This window comes from Stegodyphus dumicola, chromosome 4, assembly GCF_044657685.1.
Source record: "Stegodyphus dumicola isolate Sdum_Otavi_A_Nest chromosome 4, ASM4465768v1".
In the NCBI taxonomy this organism is placed as follows: Eukaryota; Metazoa; Arthropoda; class Arachnida; order Araneae; family Eresidae; genus Stegodyphus; species Stegodyphus dumicola.
The window spans coordinates 105,447,189-105,466,965 of NC_140771.1; the positions used below are offsets into that span (position 1 = coordinate 105,447,189).

Below are 19,777 nucleotides of genomic sequence, written 5' to 3' on the forward strand. Positions count from 1 at the left end.
CCAAAAACTTTTACCTCTACATTATCTATTATATTACAAACGTCACCAACTAATTCATACCGCAAACATTACAAATGGTTACAAATACTTAGTGTCAAATATTTAAATTATTTCCATGCACGTTTACTTCAACTGAAACGTATACCAAATTGCTACAAACATAAAATTCACAAAATAACTATCATTTAATTAAAATATAATTAAATTCAAAAACACTACTTAAAATATAAAAATCATTGCTAATAACAATTTTCCAATAATACCATATTATTTTATTTACTCCTTACATTTAGAACAATGCATAAAAATAATATCCTCAAATAATTAAAAATACTAACTTACCTAATCTTCTTCAGAATCTTGATTACGTGTCCGATAAACTTTTCTTATTTCCTCTGCTAAATAAAAAGCAAGCGTATGTGCGCCTGTTTCAGGATCTTTAAAATCATACTTACAGTTCACAGCAAGGTACCAGGTAAAATAAATAACTTAATAAAACATCTTTACTTCTATCTCGCACAACTTTAAAGAAACACTTATTACTACCCCTTTCAATCCCACTAAATACCCATTTCGAATTCACTTTAGTTAGGGCCATGGAATCCAAAAATTAACGAACACTGTTTCACACAACACAGAATAAAGCTAAATACAAAATTTCCAGATTTTTTCCCGATTCCCCCCCCCTTTTCCGATTAAAGAACTGTAATTCGTCCATTAATATCAAATGACATATCCCATGATCTCTCATTTCCCTCACACAAAATAATGCGTAATCGGAACTGAGTACTGCTCACATTATTACCAAAGTCCCGGGTAGTAACCTTTATCGCCTCCAAAATGTCGCCAAACTACCAGTTACCATATTCTAAAGATCAGCCCTACTATTTAAATACTTTAATGCTATTACTGCTTTACTGATTACACTAAGAAACTACAAACATATTTAAAAACTAGCGACTCAAAATTTTATGCCATTTCTGTTTTGAGCTACTATTAAATTATTTACACATAAACAGGACGAAATGTTGGGATTTCATCTAAATAAACACACAAGACACTCATTAAGATTTCTGTGTGAAACGAGTACTGCAGAAGCAATCCATCTGTAGGGCTCTAGCAAATAAATAAATTTGGATCTTACCAAATTAGATTCCAAAGATTAGGGACAAGCTGGTGCAGCTTTCAGTACCAGTATAGTCAGACAGAGAGTTAGGTAAAGAATAAATAGCCTTAATTTGAAATTCTTTTATTTCAACATTTAAATATTACTATACTACATATTTTCCAATTCTTCTAAAATTTACTTTTACAACTAAAAATGAGTACCTTTAGAAGTAGCTAAATCTTAAATGGCAAATTCTGTACTATGTCTGAGAGATTTTTGGTGAAATAATAAATTACTGGACGAGATATCCATAATTAAGACTTATTCTTCATAGTCAACAATACATTAGATACATTTCAACTCCAAATATTCAAATTTTGATTTTGCCAATAAATAGCAAAATATATCTTAAACGGAAACATGAAATCATCATTACAAGGAAGGGGCTAGAGAAAACTTCAGTGACGTCACAGGTGAATGAGCCTTTGGCTTTTCATTTATTTACCCAAGTGAGTTAACCGTTCTTCTATAAGTCCTGAGTAAAAACTATACATAGCAATAATTACTTAATGTCAGTTATTATATTTAAAGTTAAAGGTTTTTGGATAAACTTATAATGAAGTATTCTGCAATTTTGTTAAGAATATATAGACATACACATGCTATGTTCATACAAATATATTTAAAATTTATATTCTGATATAAAATATACTTTGATAAACAAAACTTTTCCAGAAATTTAAATTATATATCTAACACAATGACACTTTCTTTTTAATGAAATGTTTTAATATTAACATTTCATTCAAAAATGACAAATCATCAAAATGCTAAATTTAAAAAAATTACAATACGAGAAAATAATTGCAACATTTTTAAAAGGCTAAGCTTAGAACTCTCATACCACTCAGCTGAAAGATAAAACATGGGAGTGAATTATAGCTACAATGCAAGTATATTCAATCTTGTGTTCATGCATGTAGCAGTCATTTACCCCCTCCCAACAGCCTGACTGCTCATTAAAGAACACGCACAAAGATAATTATTTTTAAAGCTGCCCCGCTAATGATTCAGACATGGTTACCAACAGTATCTCAACAGATGGGTGTGTTGAAAATCAAAAGCTAATTACATGCATGTTACAGATGTAAATTACTGAAGTAAAGAATTCATTTTACCTGTAAGTGTTGATGAGTTACTAAACTGTGTGACTGGCTGTTCAGTCATCTCATCTTGAAGATTGTTTTTATAAACTTCCGAAAGCGTCTCACTAGTCTCGGAACTATGAAAGATTGTAGCTTCCACATGGGGTTCCAGCTTGGGGCCTCGGTTAAACTACCCTGAGACATCCACACACTCAAACAGATATCATTTTAAGGGAATGTGAGAAACCTAAATGCAATGTAATAAATCTAAAACTTTCTAAACCAGCAGCTACAAAAATTAGTATATTACTGAAGAGATTTAATGATAATCAATGTGAATATTTTTAATTAAAATATATAATTATTTAAGTGACTTGTAATCATTTAAAAATTATGATTATTGTTAGTAATGTATACAGGTAATGACTTACAGGAACAGAAGTCTTTATAAAGAATGTTCTTGGAAAATTTGGCTCATATTTATATCCAGTTTATATCAACGTGGGAAACAAAAACAAAAGGAAAAAAAACATGCAGCCAGTCCATTAACCAGGTTTGAACCCAAATCAAACTACCAGAGCTCGGGAGTCTTATCCTTTTGGAAATTGGTAGACATTCAGTTATTTTTTAAACGATGCTTAATGCTTAAATTAGCTTAAATATATATAAAATGAATGGGAATTTTTCTTCATATTGTCAGCAATATTTTTTAATTACCTGGCTTGAATTCATAGCTCATTTAGGAAGTCTGAATATTATGACTTCCATTTCCTTTTAACAAAAATAAGTAATAAATAAAATAACAAAAATAAGTAACCCTTTAAAATTCCACATGATGCTTAAAAATTATCAGATAACAGCTTTCATATCTTCTCATTTCTATAATAATTTTATAAGTATTTGATCAGATTATAATAAAATGACAGCCATCAGCATTATATGCCTAATATCCAAAAATCAGAAACTTACATAAAACCATCCTTTAACAACATGTGGCATTTAAAATATTGTTTCTACATACCAACAGATGGATAATTTTTCAGTATTAACTGCATGGATTAGTTGCAAGCCAATAAAAACAACAAAAGTTTTATATTTCATTATCCAAAGTTTTGAATGTTATTTTATGTGCTTGTTCAGTATCTTGCAAATAAGCTTTCAATTTCAGACAAACAATTAAGGTAACTTATACCTAGGAAATAACTATACTTTCCATCTAAATATGCAAATAAATCATATTTCTTGGAGAGCTGGAATTCATATCTTCTTACTTCTGTGAAGCCGGATGCTAACATCTTATATTTATTATGAATTCCTGATAGAATACATACAGCTATGGTATCTGATACCTAGGAAAAACTATATTTTCTATCTAAATATGCAAATAAATCATATTTCTTGGACAGCTGAAATACATATCTTCTTACTTCTGTGAAGCCAGATGGTAACATCTTATATTTGTTATGAATTCCTGATAGAATACATATACGTAACAAAGTTTAAATTGGTATTACACATATATCTGCAACAGCTTTTACACTTAAGTACTGCTTTACACAGTTACTGTTACAAAGTATTGTTTTACACAAGACTACTTGCCTCACTTAAGAAGCATCATGAATTTGTTACAATCTTTAAAAATTATCAAATGTTGTAAAATATTTGCTTAAAAATTTTTTATTCGAATGATGGTTTTGAAATTTCAAAGTTATTAAACTGTTCTATCAAATAATAAAGTATCCACAATGCTTTTTAGAAAATAATCTTGCTATCTGAATCTAATTTATGTATAGTGCTTGAAAACTTCAATCCTGAAAGTAAGTATCTCTAGGTAGAAGAAAACAGTTGGAAATTAGCTTTCAGTGGGAGAAGGCAGATGTTCAGTGCAAGCAATTCTACCCTAATTAATATATTTTCTATTTGTACAAAGTATATATAAGCCACATGGTGTGTTACAAATAAATGAGAAAGTTAATCTGAGTGTCATCAGTTGTGTACAAGACACGACACTGGCCATGACTGGATCTTGCAGGATGCTTCATTCAAATGTTAGATTTTATAGATAAAAAGAAGTTTCTAAAATCCAAATTTATTTTATTTTATTAATTTTCACTATTTAAATCAGCTATAAGTCTGCTAATGAACTACATAAGTCTACTAATGAAGAAGAAACACATTTAAATTACAAAAGGAAAAGAAAATAAGAAGAGAGATTTAAAATACGAAAAATTTTATTCAAAAAGGAAAACACACATGAAAGACATTTTAAGAAAAACTGATTTATAATTACAGTGTACATGTGGGAAACCAGAAACTATCAACTTAGGCAAGCTTTGAGCTGCTAGGAATAAACTTGAAATCCAGTTAACCAATGTTTTGTGAATATTCACAAATAAATGTTCCCACATGACAAGTTCAAACAGCAATATTAAATAAACTAATTCAGTATACATTTTTGCTATATAAAATAATATAGCAAAAAATAAACATATGCATTAACAATGGTATTTCTCTTGAATAACAAAAAATGCAAAACTACTTGCATCAAATTTTGCTTGGTAGAAAATATGAGAGATTATGTAGCAAAATTATATAGTTAGCATAAAGAGCAGTGTTGATGCTATTTGCATAAAAATGCTACTTTTTTTTTATAATCGGATTCCTAATCTTGCATTCTGTGTAATAAACTTCATGGAAAAATTAAATTAAAAAAGATCTTGTTTTTAAAAATCTTGAGATTTTAATTACAGAATTATGAGTTTACATTAAAAAAAAAAAAGGAAAATAGTCTCGGACATAAATTTTCAACACAGAGGAATAAATAATTTTACGGTGTAAAAAAAATCTGTTTTTCAAATGAAAACATTATAAAATATAGAGAAACCACACAGTTTAAAGTTATATCTATTATCTATTGTAATGGCAATATCCTCAGAACATAAAGCTGTTTCATCACAGGATTAATAATTCTACAATGTTTAGTTTAGTCATTCAAAGGCTCATAAAGCTATTTCAACAAAGGTTAGTCATTAATATTTCTACAGTATTCAGTTTAGACATTCAAAATTATCTTCTCCAGATTATTTGGTAGAGAAATAATCTTTTATATTTCTTCGCATTAAGTAGACTGACTGAAAATAAAACACTGGCTTCAAAAATGTATAAAAAATAACTACTACTTCATATAATTTTTCCTACATAATAATTTATAGACGTGATGTAAATCATTCAAAATTAATAAAAATTACTATTTTGAAATTTCCATATGTATTTTATTACTCTAGAAAATCATTTGAAAATAGAAATTAGTCATCTTTAATCCAAAATATCAAGGAAATTCTGCTAACCTAAAATACTTATTAAATCATAAAAAAAGTCATAATTATTCCTAAATAAGCAGCTAAAAACTCGCTGTGTAATTTTGAAAAGAAATAGCATTTACTGTATGAACTTTAACATATTCTTTAAAAACTTAATCACACTTACAAAAATTTATTTTGCTTAATATTTCAAATTTTTCATGAAAGGAAGAAAGAATTTTTTTTGTTTTGTTATAATAATATGATGCCAAAAACTGATATTAAACAGAATTATATGACACAAAAAGAAATTCAGCTAAAAAAAAAGTGAATTTTTTCTGCGAAATTTTGTTCAGATTCAAAGGCCTTAACCTAAGAACAATGGCATTTAATTAAATAAAATACTTAATTATTAGACAATGTTCGTTATAGGCCTATGTAATTAAATTCCAAATATATATATACACACTAAGCAGGATCTTTTTACCAAAGAAAGATGTTTATAAAAATATACTCAAAGTAAAAAGATAATAATAATAATAATAATAATAATAATAATATAAAATAAATAAATAAAAAGATTTAAAAAATAAAATAATTCTTAGACAATGTTCATTATAGGTCTATGTAATTGAATCCCAAATATATATATAATAATCTGGATCTTTTTACCACAGAAAGATATTATATTAAAAATATATATATATTCAATGTAAAAAAAAGCAAATAAAATTTTCAAACAATTAAAAAATTACACAAATTACTTTAAGTTTCACGTGAATAACATTTTCAGATTGTTTCTAACTCATGCTCAATGAAAATAAAGAGAAAATATAAAGGCATATTTACATAAATCATTAACACGCTTTTAAGATAAAAACCTAATCTGATCTAGCAGTTCATTTATTAAACTAATATATGTATAAACTGAAATAAATTCACAGAGGTGAGAAGGGGTAGTCGATATCTCAACTAAATAAAAGTACTTATAACAGCATGCAATGTATTATTTAAGAGAAAATTCGATTTGTAAGGAAATGAGACGATACAATGTTTTCCTGCATTTCCATAACTCAGTTTATTTTATTCAGATATATTTACAATTTATATGTTGCAATCATAACAATAAAAATAAATTTCAGTAATAATTATAAGTAAACGTTAATTATAAGTAACTCAAAACATTACGTGAAAAACATGTAACATACTTGCAAACGCAATCTCCATGTGTTTCACTAAGATATAAAATACCTCAAAAGCTGAAATTGGATGAGAAATCTTTACTTAGAATTCCAAATTTCGGAATTAGCATTAATTCTTTCAAAAATTTAGAGGACACATCTAACGTTCTCAAACCAGCTGAGAAAGGTACTCATTTCGTCCGCAAAGGGTAAACTTCCGGTTCGTTGCCAAATTCCAAAACAGATAAGTTTCCTTTCTATTTGAAATTAAACCAAATTCTTATGTTGGTACTCTTGAACAAAAATTTTAATAAACCTGCAAATCCCCCCTTTCTTTAATTTTCGGAGGTAAATATGATTTTATGATTGTCGTTCGAAACAACCATAGTTCCAATTTGCCCAAGCAAGGAAGCTTCTTTGCTATGGATGAAGTACAGTGTCTCAAAAAAGTGATGGGACACTTGCGCTTCACAAAAGGATAATGCAATAAAATAAATTTAAAAAACATGTAAAATTTTTTGTGGGTGTGTTTTATACTTAAATTTAGTAACAATTATTACATAACATACATTTTCTCAAAATATTAATTTAATAAAAATACAATTGTTTAGAACGGAGCAAAAAATGGCTCACATAAGTGATGGGACACCATTAGATACTACTACGTACTAGGCCGATGCTATTCGCACCACCAGTGCGATTAGCCGCTTAAACTATTCGCACCAATATTAAGCACGCACGCGCATTAAGTTGTCAAAGGCGGGTTTCTACCTTGGCGTAGTTTATCATTTTTTAAACGTTGGCGACTTTCAAAAGTTGACAAAGGAAAATGGGTTCCTTTTCTTATAAAAAGAAGGAACACCTTTCCTTTTATTAAAATGTATATAAAAAGGGGCAGATTTTTATGTTCGCAATGTTTATCCCTTTCCTGAACGGTTTGAATAGTTTAAATGACTGATTTGGGGGGGGGACAAAATCTTGTTTACATTTTTTTACTTCTTACAATACATTTAGCTTTAAAGATGTGTTTTGCGCAAACAAGACTTTAATTCATTCGTCTTTGAAAAATTTCGTCCGATAAAAGATACTAAAAATTAGACAGCGGATTTCTGTGTAGAAAATTTAGACATGAAATAAGTTAAAAGCGATTATATCAACTATTAAATTAATTATTCTGTATGCCTGCTTATTTTTTTGATGGAAATACTTGGCATTTTCAGAACACAAAAAGTGCTTTAAAGAACTTTGAAATATTAGAACAAACACATTAATCAATTAAATTGAAATAAATAATGGGATGTAATTTAAAAGACAGAAATAATTTAATGTAAGAGATTTTGATTTAAAAATGTGCACACACAAATGATTTATCATATTTTGCATGGTTTTATTTCATAAATAACTTTGATTTTGAAATATGGCATTTGAACCTATAAACCTGTGTGGATACTGAAAAAGATGAATATATAAGAATATTATCATTTTCAGTAAGTTTTCTTATTTAATAATAAATTCTGATAGTCCTATGCTATAAGAATAGGGTCTAAGTTTGCATAAAAATTCCTCTGTTAAATAAAAGAATTTAAGTAATTTCTGTAGCCTTTTTGTCAATACACTAAAGATTTTTTTAACTAATTACTCGTCCTCGCTTACAATTACAACCATCATTAAATCCCTATTTTATCTAATCATTTTCTGAACATTATGATGTATATAGATTGACCTCGTCTTTGTAACTGATAATTATTACTTGCAAATTATTCTCTTGATGATGAACTATTAACAACCATTTACTTATTGCTGAGTTAGGTTTAACAACCTTTTCTCTCACTACCGCCTGCCTTACGGAAATCGGAGTAAAATGCTGGTAGCTGGGCTGCTTGTGCGCATGCGCAAACGTAGGAGGTGTGAATAGCCTGTTAGCTATTCGCACCGTCGGTGCGATTAGCCACTGCGCTACGTACTACAATAAAAATATTTTTGGTTTTTTTTTATTTTTACTCAAAAGCAATTGGCAATAATTTATAAAATCGTCTGCAGTATTTCTCTCCAGTTTGTTTTGGAATTTTTGTGTTTTTTTAGCTCTGTGCAGCCATGATTGCTAAACGAAAAGAAACTTTGCCTAAAATTCGAAAATTAGTTATTAATTTGCGTATTTGTTTTGGCCTCCTCGGTGATTGCGGTGATTTGTGCCCAGAGGGCGCACCGCACAAAAAGTTAGTTGCGTTGCAGAACGTAAGGGAAGCGGACACGCCAAAATGTCGGGCGTATTACCGCTAATTGAGGTAATTGCATCGTATCTGTCAGGTGGCAGAAAACTAGTATGATATATCAATTCACATGCCAGGTGGCAGAATATGTCTATCATGTACATGCCAGGAGGCATAACGCTTGTAAATATGCCAGGTGGCATACGACTTGTAAATAAATTGTAAATAAATGTACAGTAAAATATCTTGGTGCAATAGACCAAGGAACAAGCATCAACAACCTTCTGATCATTTGGATACGTACACACTTTTTCTGGTGACACCGGACTTGATTTGTGGAGATGAAGAATGGACGAAGAAAATTAGTGAGTTCATGACTGAAAAGCCAGGATTTAACGCGAAGAAATTCGAGGTAGGCCCTTTTTCATTTTTCCAGTTTTGAATAGAATTGTTGAATAAAAATCTTGGTGATTATTATAGTTGATAGAATCTAATGGTAAAATGGAGGCTATGAATAAGGCAAAGAAGTTGCGTACGGTGACGCGTAGCTTAACTACTAAGTTGATGAGTAAAATAGATTCTGCATTGTTAGAAGAGGGTGAAACCGCGGATGAGAAATTAAAAGAATTACTCGAAATGTTACTTGAAAAATCGCAGTTGTTGAAACAATACGATTATGAGATTGAAAAACTTATAATTACGGAACAGGAGTTGGAAACAGAAGTAATTTCCGCGCAGGAATATCAGGAAAGAATTATAAGTTTTAAATGTAAAATTCAGGAAAAATTAAGAAAAAACGCGTGTAAAGTTGAATCTAGAAATTCTAGTGAGGAAACTATATCTCCGAAGTTGAAAACTTGTGAAGTTAATACTTTAAAATTGCCAAAACTAACGATTACAAAATATTACGGTGATCCTTGTTCTTGGCTTGAATTCTGGAATCAGTTTAGTAATTCCATTCACCAAAACGAAAGTCTCAGTTCGGTTGACAAGTTTTGTTATTTAAAATCGCTTTTGGGAGGTTTAGCTTTAAATGCTATTAGTGGATTAACATTTACTAGTGAAAACTATACGGTGGCTGTTGATATACTAAAAAACCGTTTCGGCAGAGATGACCTGCTAATTAATGCGCATATGAATAAATTGTTGAGTTTAGAACCTGTAAAATATTCCGGAAATACGGCTTCTTTGAGGAAGCTTTATGACGATATAGAAATACAAATAAGGAATTTAAATTCTTTAAATGTTACTAGTGGTTCTTATGGACATTTATTATCCCCTATTTTGTTAAAGTTAATACCCGAGAATTTAACTCTAGAATTCACTAGGAAAAGAAGTGATAAACAAAATTTCGATGTTAATGAACTACTAACGTTCTTGAAAACGGAAGTGGAATGTAGGGAAACATCAATGATGTTAGCGCGTTCTAAGAATCTTGATGTAAATGAAGCATCAATACGAAACAAAAGTTCCCATCAAGGTTATCAAAATAAATCTTACATGCATTCTAAAAGAAATATTTACAGTACGAATAAGCAAGATGCTTCAGTATTAACTAGTCGAAGCGAAACTCCCTCTAAACACTTTCAAAAATCGCATTTTAATCCAAATCGAAAGTTCTCTACCCCGCCTAAGAAAGAGAATCAAAATGTCTGCATATTTTGTTTATCTGCTTGTCATATGAATCATGATTGCGCACTTGATTTAAAGGCTCGCCGAAAGGCATTAATGGATCGAGGTTTATGTTTTATTTGCTTTTCGAAAGGGCATCCAAGACGTTTCTGTGCTCATAAAGATGAAAAATGCAGACTGTGCAATGTCCAAGGTTTACATAATTCGTTAATATGTGACGCCGCATCGAAAGATTTAGAGACGGATACTTCCAATCAGACAAAACAAACGCCAATCCCTGAACCTTCTCTTTCGCTCTTATGTAATGAAAATAATAACAAAATTAAACCACCGACTTCCGTTCTTTTACAGACGTTTTCGGCAGCAGTTAGGTGTAAAGGGGAGAACGAAAAGGTATTACGTTGTATGCTAGATTCAGGGTCAACAAAGTCATTCATCTTACGAGAAGTGGTTGATTTACTGGGGTTGAAAATTATTAATAAAGAAGCGCTTATTATTTTCACATTTGGATGCAAAGATGCAAAAGAGCGCTTGTATGATATCGTAGAAATCGTATTGCAAAATGTAAACCATCCCAGTAAAAAGATAAAAATTAACGCAATAGTCATTGATTCTATAACACTAGGGCAAGTAAATGTTCCTTCTCGGTGGATACGAAAGATGGCGTTTGAGAAGGGAATAGAATTAGCAGATGCTGGTACGAGTGACGAAATTCAAGTATTAATAGGTTCGGATTATATTTGGGAAATTTTAGGAGAACGAAACGTGAAGATTTGTAAAAAATTAGTCGCAACAAAAAGCACTTTCGGTTTTGTGATTCAAGGCAAGGACGAAGGATTAAAGTGTAAGGACGCAAGAGTTAATCATATAACCGTTGTAAATGAGGACTTAGATTATGAAAGAGTTAAAAAATTATGGGAATTAGAAGCAATTGGGATAAGTTCGGATAAAAAAATATCTCTATCAGATAAAGAAATTTTAGAGTCATTTGAATGAAATACAACTTACAAGAATAAAAGGTATGAAACTCGATTATTGTGGAAAGAGGGTGTTGAAGGTTTAAATAACAATTATGAAATCGCGAAACAGCGTTTACAATTTTTAAATAATAAGTTTCAGAAAAATAGCGAGCTATATTTAAAATATAATGAGATAATTAATGAACACTTGAGAGATGGTATAGTGGAACGGGTAGATACATATTTAAATAGTAGTTTGAAAACGGGGTATTACATGCCTCATCACGCGGTAGTGCGCGAGCAGAAGGATTCTACAAAGGTTCGAATAGTTTTTGACGCTTCTTCTAAAAGTAAGGGAAATTTATCACTTAATGATTGTTTGGAAAGCGGACCTAATTTAAATCCTGATTTGCTAAATATTATTAATTAAATTCAGGGTACATTCAATTGCGTTTTGTGCCGACATTCAGCGTGCATTTTTAGAGGTAGGCTTAGCTAAAGAAGATAGGGATTTTTTAAAGTTTTTGTGGATAAATGAATAAGGGTCAAATCTCGATCACACTAATCCCAACTTACAAGTTCTTCAACACAATCGAGTTCCTTTCGGGGTCAAGTGCTCACCTTATTTATTAACAGCTACAGTAAGACTGCATTAGAAAAGTATGAAGATGCCTACGAAGAGGCATGCAGTATGTTAAAAGAGCTTTACGTAGATGATTTAATTTCTGGGACAGTTAATGTAAGCAAGGACATGATTTTCATTCTTAGCGAGGCCAGTATGAATTTACGTAGATGGGTTTCAAACTCACCTGAGCTGAATGAACTATGGAAACTTAATGGAATTGACTCTCGTGAAACATCTGAAGACTCTTTGGTACCGTTGAAAGTTTTAGGTCTTATCTGGGACAATGTCAACGATAATTTGAAAATAGATGTATCTCACTTTGAGAAATTACAAAATCTCAAAGTAACTAAACGCATCATTTTAGCAGCATGTGGTATGCTGTTTGATCCCTTAGGAATTATGAATCCATTTACTGTTCGAATTAAACTCTTAATGCAAACTATGTGGGAAAAGGGTATTCAATGGGACGAAAATGTTCCCCTTGATACAGAATTCATATTTCAGGAATGGTTAAAAGAAGTTGAAAAAATAAAGTTTTTCGAAATTCCCAGACAGTACTTCAGTGATATGTGTTGGAAGTTAATAGAAGTTCACATATTTTCTGATGCCAGTCCCAAGTGTTATGGTGCCGTAGCATATTTTAGATTTAAGAAGAAAAATAAATGTAAAACAAGTTTCATAGTATCGAATCCCGTTTGGCTCCATTAAAAAGGGTAACACTCCCTAGGCTTGAACTTTTGGGAACATTAATTTCTGCAAGGATTAGGTTCGTATTTGCAATCGATATTTCCGCAGTTGGATAAAGGAAATATATTTTACTGGACTGATTCCCAAATTTGCATTCACTGGATCAAGGGATCTGCCAACGAGTGGAAACAATTTGTTAGAAATCGTGTGGTAGAAATCAAAGAGAAAACAATTTTAAACAACTGGTACTTTTGCAGTGGGAAGACAAACCCTGCTGATAAACTTACGAGGGGCATGGATGCTGAAGCTCTAATTAATGATAGTGATTGGTTTTCTGGGCCACCCTGACTTTCAGAAGTAGATATTCGACATCACATAAACGAAATGAATACCGAAGCTGACTTGCAAAACGTTAGTGAAGAACGTAAATGTGTTACTTTGAAAACACTTGTGGAATCTACAGAACCGTTACTAAATCTTGAACTGTACGGAAATTTAAACAAAATACTGGGAATAATGGCTTATGTTCTGCGCTTCGTGAACAACTGTAAATCCGTTCGTGAAAAGCAATCTGGTATGCTTACCGCCTATGAGTTACGGAAGGCTTCAGAATTTCAAAGGTGGTTAGCAAATGAAAACATAAGGTGGATATTCAACCCGCCAGCTGCTCCACATCATGGTGGTATATAGGAGGCAGCTGTTAGATCTATGAAGCTGCATCTAAAGAAATGTGTTGGAACTCAAATTTTGACTTATGAAGAGTTTCTAACTCTAATTGCACAAATTGAAGCATGCTTAAATTCGAGGCCAATAACACCGGTCTCCAGTGATCCCAATGATTTGACAGCTTTGACTCCTGGACACTTTATTACAGGGACTTCTTTAACAGCTGTTCCGGAACAAGATTTAACCGAAGTACGAGTGTCTCCATTGCAAAGATGGCAACTAACACAGCAGATGTTCCAAGGGTTTTGGAAGCGGTGGTCTAAAGAGTACCTGTGCCAACTACAGCAGAGTAGCAAATGGAGACAGCCTAGCAAAAATATTCGTCTAAATGACTTGGTTCTCATTAAAGAAGATAATATGCCTTCATTACGTTGGAAACTCGGGCGAGTAATAGAAGTGTTTCCTGGAAGAGACAATAATGTCCGAGTGGTTAGACTAAAAACTGTGCACGGGGACATTAAACGTCCTATTACCAAACTGTGTCTTTTACCAGTTGAAGAACATTAACTTAAGTGTTTGGTTTATATTGAATATGTTTTATTATTATTTTTATTTCTTATTGTACTAATAATTTTATTTGTTTGTTCTAGTTTAACCCTCATAGTTAACGTTTCAATATAGTAATATATAAGATGTTTTGCTAGAAGATTGGTAAGTGTAACATGTAATTTTATACTTTTTGAAGGTCTTTGTATGTTTTCAGTTTCTATATTTTGCATTTACTTGTTTGCATATATTGAAGATTGTATTAAGATGAATGTAATTCATCGGGGGGGGAGGATGTTTTGGGCCTTTTCGGTGATTGCGGTGATTTGTGCCCAGAGGGCGCACCGCACAAAAAGTTAGTTGCGTTACAGAACGTAAGGGAAGTGGACACGCCAAAATGTCGGGCGTATTACCGCTAATTGAGGTAATTGCATCGTATCTGTCAGGTGGCAGAAAACTAGTATGATATATCAAGTCACATGCCAGGTGGCAGAATATGTCTATCATGTACATGCCAGGAGGCATAACGCTTGTAAATACGCCAGGTGGCATACGACTTGTAAATAAATTGTAAATAAATGTACAGTAAAATATCTTGGTGCAATAGATCAAGGAACAAGCATCAACAACCTTCTGATCATTTGGATACGTACAATATTGAACGTGGAAAATCTGTTAGAGAAACTCCTGAAACAGTTAACTCGAGTCATTCAACAGTTTACAATATCATTAAACGATATAAAAAGAATCATATGATTCAGGATGAAAAAAGACCTGGCCGACCATCAAAGCTATCCAATGGAATAAAGCGAATTATTGTTCGAAATATTTAAAAAAATCCAAGAATGAGTGCTCCTAAAGTTGCTGCTGATTTACAAGAATTATATGGAGTAATTGTTAATCCTGAAACTAATAGAAGAGTAATTCCATCTACTGGACATCACGGTAGAGCAGCCTGGAAAAAATTCTTCGTAAGTGAAACGAAAGAAAACTCAGACTGGCTTTCGCTACTGGATATCACGGTACTGGCTACTGGATATCACGGTAGAGCAGCCAGGAAAAAAATTCTTCGTAAGTGAAACGAAAGAAAACTCAGACTGGCTTTCGCAAAATCCAACATAAATAAGAATTCTGATTACTGGAATAAAGTTATATCTGCTGATGAGAGTAAATTTAATATATTTGATTCTGACGGTAGAATCTTGGTGTGGAGAAAACCCTGGGAAGAATTTCGCAAACAGAACTTCGTGCCAACAGTAAAACATGCTGGAGGAGGAGTTATGGTATGGGAGTGTATGTCGTCCGCTGGAGTTGGTAATCTTGTTTTTATTGACAGTATAATGGATCACCCCCCGGGGGTCGACGTAGAGAACTCTGCGAAGCTACTGGCTAGGATCTGTACCTAGGCAGTCTCGGCCACGGGGGTATAAAATTTATGAACTTGGTGGTTCTGAAGGCTCTGGGAAAGGTCACTTATTGGCCGGCCTCGGAGTCTGGCACGTCCTAGCGCGGCGTGGTGCTAGTAACCCGTGGGGTTTTCCCCCGGGGTCGCTGGGTAATGTCCCGCTGCGACTGGCAGGAGCAATTGACGACCGGTGCTGCCTGGTGACGTATCCAGGTGGTGCGCGGCTCTGCTGGAGGGTAATAGTGGAGGTTGAACCTCCACGACGTGCCCGAAGGCAGAGTCGACCTGTAGTGAGATTTAGTTACTCGGAACAGGGAAGCCGAAACCCATAGTTACCCATAGTATAATGGATCAGTACAAGTATATTGACATTTTAAATCAAAATTTGAAATCTTCAGCACGAAAATTGAACCTCCATAACGATTTTAAATTCTACCAGGACAATGACCCCAAGCACAGGGCTTTGAACGTTAGACTCTGGCTGCTGTATAACTGTCCTGAAATAATAAAAACACCCCCACAATCTCCACAATTAAATCCCATAGAGAATATTCGGCAAGAAATGGAATCAAGAATTTGCAAACACACCATTTCTTCAAAACAACAATTAAAATCGGTGCTTCAAGAAGAATGGAGTAAAATCATTCCAGAAATCACAAAAAAATTAGTCGAATCCATCCGAAGAAGATTAAATCATGTTATAAAAGTAAAAGGAAATCCGACAAAATATTAAAACCTTTTAAAAAGTAAAATTTTTGCATAAATATTTGATGGAAAAGTAAGTGTCCCATCACTTAAGTGAGCCATTTTCTGCTCCGTTCTAAACAATTGTATTTTTATTAAATTAATATTTTAATATTTTGAGAAAATGTATGTTATGTAATAATTGTTACTAAATTTAAGTATGAAACACACCCACAAAAAATTTTACATGTTTTTTAAATTTATTTTATTGCAGTTTCCTTTTGTAAAGCACAAGTGTCCCACCACTTTTTTGAGACACTGTAAACTGTCAACCTGGCAGATATTTTCCTTCTCAAATTCCTGTAAACGAAATAGACATGATGTACGTGTGAGTAACACGTGCATACGAAAATATCCCTAACATTAACTAGGAAAGCCGAAATCTTAGTTAAGATAGACATGTTACAATTAATAATCAAATTTAATAAGGGGAATTAACAGTTGCCGGGTACATTATAACGGCTTATGAAATTCAGAGCACAGTACAGATGCGAGTACACAAATTCACATATCTCGGCGAAGCAGAGACGCACACATTCGTTGAAGTAGTTCCACTTGACTGCCGGGGAAAATTCTTCTCTCCCCGTCAGCCTGTAGGTTTGCCAAACGGGTTTACTGTTTCGCCAATTGGCGCTTTTCTGTACAGTTTTTAAGTCCGTGTTTGGCGCTGCCGCTGCATACTCCCTCCGCAGTGTCAACGAAATGTGACATACCGATGCGGGGGTCGGATTAATCGTCCAGAACGGGTGATACAAATGTCCGAAGTTTTTTTCACACTCTTGGAAGCAACTTGAGAAGAGTCCATGGTTACAAAAGCGGGTTTCAGTCTATCTATGGAGATCGTTTGCTTAGTCCCTTTTATTTCGAGATCAAACGTTTTATCTTGTCTTTCTAGCACCTTAAATGGTCCATCATAAGGAGTTTGAAGTGGTTTTCTAACTCTGTCGTGTCGAACAAACACATATGTGGACTCGTGAAGGCGTGGATGAATGAAACATGTTCGCTGGCCGTGGCTAGAAGTCGTGGTCGGGCGGACACTGGCAAAGTGAGATTTTAAATCCTCCACAAACTGTTTGGGGGACGCATCCGGAGGTGTCGGATTGAAAAATTCTCCTGGGAGACGGATAGTCTTTCCATACACCAGTTCAGAAGTGGTTGCTCCTATGTCCTCTTTGAGAGCGGCGCGGAAACCCATCAGCAGCGTTGGAAAGGCAGCCACCCAGTCACCGGTATCGTACGCTTTTAAGGCAGCTTTCAAAGGACGGTGGAATTCCTCGATCAGTCCATTCGCCTGTGGGTGGTACGGAGACGTCCTGATCCTCTTGATTCCCAATAATTGGGAAAGGGCTCGAAATAAGCCGCTTTCAAACTGTCGCCCTTGGTCGGTAGTAATAACAGTCGGACAACCAAATCGAGTAATTCAGTGGTCATAGAAAGCCTGTGCTACTGTGCGTGCTGTTATGTCTGGTATGGGTACTGCTTCGGGCCATCTAGTAAATCTATCTATCATAGTTAGACAGTAATAGTTATTTTGAGAAGGAGGTAGGGGACCAACAAGGTCAAGGTGGACGTGATCAAACCTCTGTGATTGGTCTGGAAACTTCATTAACGGGGTTCTAGTATGCCTGCTTACTTTTGCTTTCTGGCACGGAATGCACTGCCGTGCCCATTTCGCGCAATCTTTGCGGATGGAAGACCAAACAAACCATGAACATACTAACTTTGTTGATGCGCGAATGCCGGGGTGAGACAATTTGTGCAAGGTGGTAAAAACTTTCTCACGGAATGCCGGAGGAATGTAAGGACGGGCGTTACCTGTTGACACATCGCAATATATCGGTAAGCTACAATTCGGTAAGGTAACATTTTTGAGATGTAGAACTTTTGACTCTTTAAGCAATGTTTGTAATTCTGGGTCGATTTCTTGCGTTTTAGCGATTTCCTCATAGTCGATAGGGTTAGGCATGCTTATTGCTTCTATACGCGAAAGTACGTCGGCAGCGATATTCTCCGAACCTTTTATATGGCGAATTTCAGTGGTGAATTGTGAGATAAAGTCTAACTGCCTAGCCTGACGAGGTGAACACTTATCCAAACGCTGTCGGAATGCATACGTGAGCGGTTTGTGATCGGTGATTAAAGAAAAGTTCCGTGCTTCCAACATATGCTTAAAATGCCTAATAGCAGCATAAGCTGCCAATAGCTCTCGATCATACGCACTATAGTTCCTTTCCGCCTGCGAAAGCTTTCGTGAGAAAAATGCGAGAGGCTGTAAATTTCTATCAACTATTTGTGATAGCGTTCCACCGATCGCGAAGTCTGACGCATCAACCTGTAAAACCAACTGGGCATCTTTCTTCGGGTGTGCCAAAAGAACAGCATTAGCGATTAGCTGTTTGCACTTTTGAAATTCACTCCGCGCTTCCTCAGACAAATTCAGGATTGTCTTATCATTTTTCTTAGCCCCTCTTAAATACGAAGTTAAATGTATTTGATTCTGGGCTACGTTGGGTAAAAATCGACGGTAAAAATTTAAAAATCCTAAAAATCTCTGCAAATCTTTTACCGTTTTAGGAAGTGGGTAGTTAAGTATCGTTTCCACTTTGTTCGTCAGAGGCTTGGTACCATCTTTATTGATTATATGGCCTAAAAAAGATATTTCCGGAACGCCGAAAACACATTTCGAAGCGTTAATTGTCAATCCATATGAAGTTAATCTTTCAAAAACAGTACGTAGGTGAGATTTATGCTCATCTTCCGTATCACTAAATATCAAAATATCATCTAAGTAGACGTAGGCGAATTTTAGATCTCCAAGAATTTCGTTCATAAACCTTTGAAAGGTTTGAGCTGCTCCGCACAGTCCGAAATTTAAAAACGGAAATTCGAAAAGACCAAATGGGGTGCAAACTGCAGTTTTCGGTATATGATCTGGATGGACTGGTATATGATGATATGCCCGAACGATATCAATTTTTGAAAAAATTGTCTTTCCGCTAAGCGTATTATTAAAGTCTTGTAAATGCGGGATAGGGTATCTGTCGGGTTCGGTGCACGCGTTTAGTTTTCGGTAGTCTCCTACTGGCCGTATGTCGCCTGAACTTTTAGAAACTACATGAAGAGGTGATGACCATGCTGATTTTGATGGTCTACAAATACCTTGATCTATCATAAATTGAAATTCTTTTTTTACTGCTTCGTATAACTTAGGGCTTAACCTACGCGGTTTACTGTGCACAGGAGGACCGTTTGTTTCGATGTAATGAACCGTACTATGCTTTACTCTACCCGAATCGGATTTTAACTTCAGTACTTCCGGAAAGTCTTTCAAGATTCTGTGATATGGTGAATCACCAGATATTAACTTTACCGAAAAATAAGTTTTAGAATCGGAAAGAGAACCAATACGAGTTAATTTCGTAGTATTATCGATAAGCCTACCTCGTTTTAAATCGATTAAAAGATCAAAATGCCTTAAAAAGTCGGCTCCTATTATAGGCACTGGTACATCGGCGATTAAAAACTTCCAAGAAAAGTTTCGTCTAAGTCCTAAATTCACAGTTAACAATT

General features: G+C 33.9%; 1 protein-coding gene across 3 annotated transcripts in view; it reads right to left on the reverse strand.

Annotated features, from left to right (window-relative positions):
- milt (trafficking kinesin-binding protein milt) overlaps nt 1-6,963 on the reverse strand; it is a 131,407-nt gene extending 124,444 nt beyond the window's left edge. The window contains exons 1-2 of one of the 3 annotated variants that reach the window (XM_085815296.1): nt 6,761-6,963; nt 2,287-2,500 (exon numbers count right to left, since the gene is read on the reverse strand). In XM_085815296.1, coding sequence (XP_085671422.1) covers nt 2,287-2,335 — 49 coding nt within the window. In that variant the 5' untranslated portion in view covers nt 2,336-2,500; nt 6,761-6,963. The remainder of the gene's footprint in view (nt 1-2,286; nt 2,501-6,760) is intronic. The other 2 variants (XM_035370931.2, XM_085815297.1) reach the window with 2 other exon arrangements.
- Between the last annotated feature and the right edge of the window lie 12,814 nt (nt 6,964-19,777).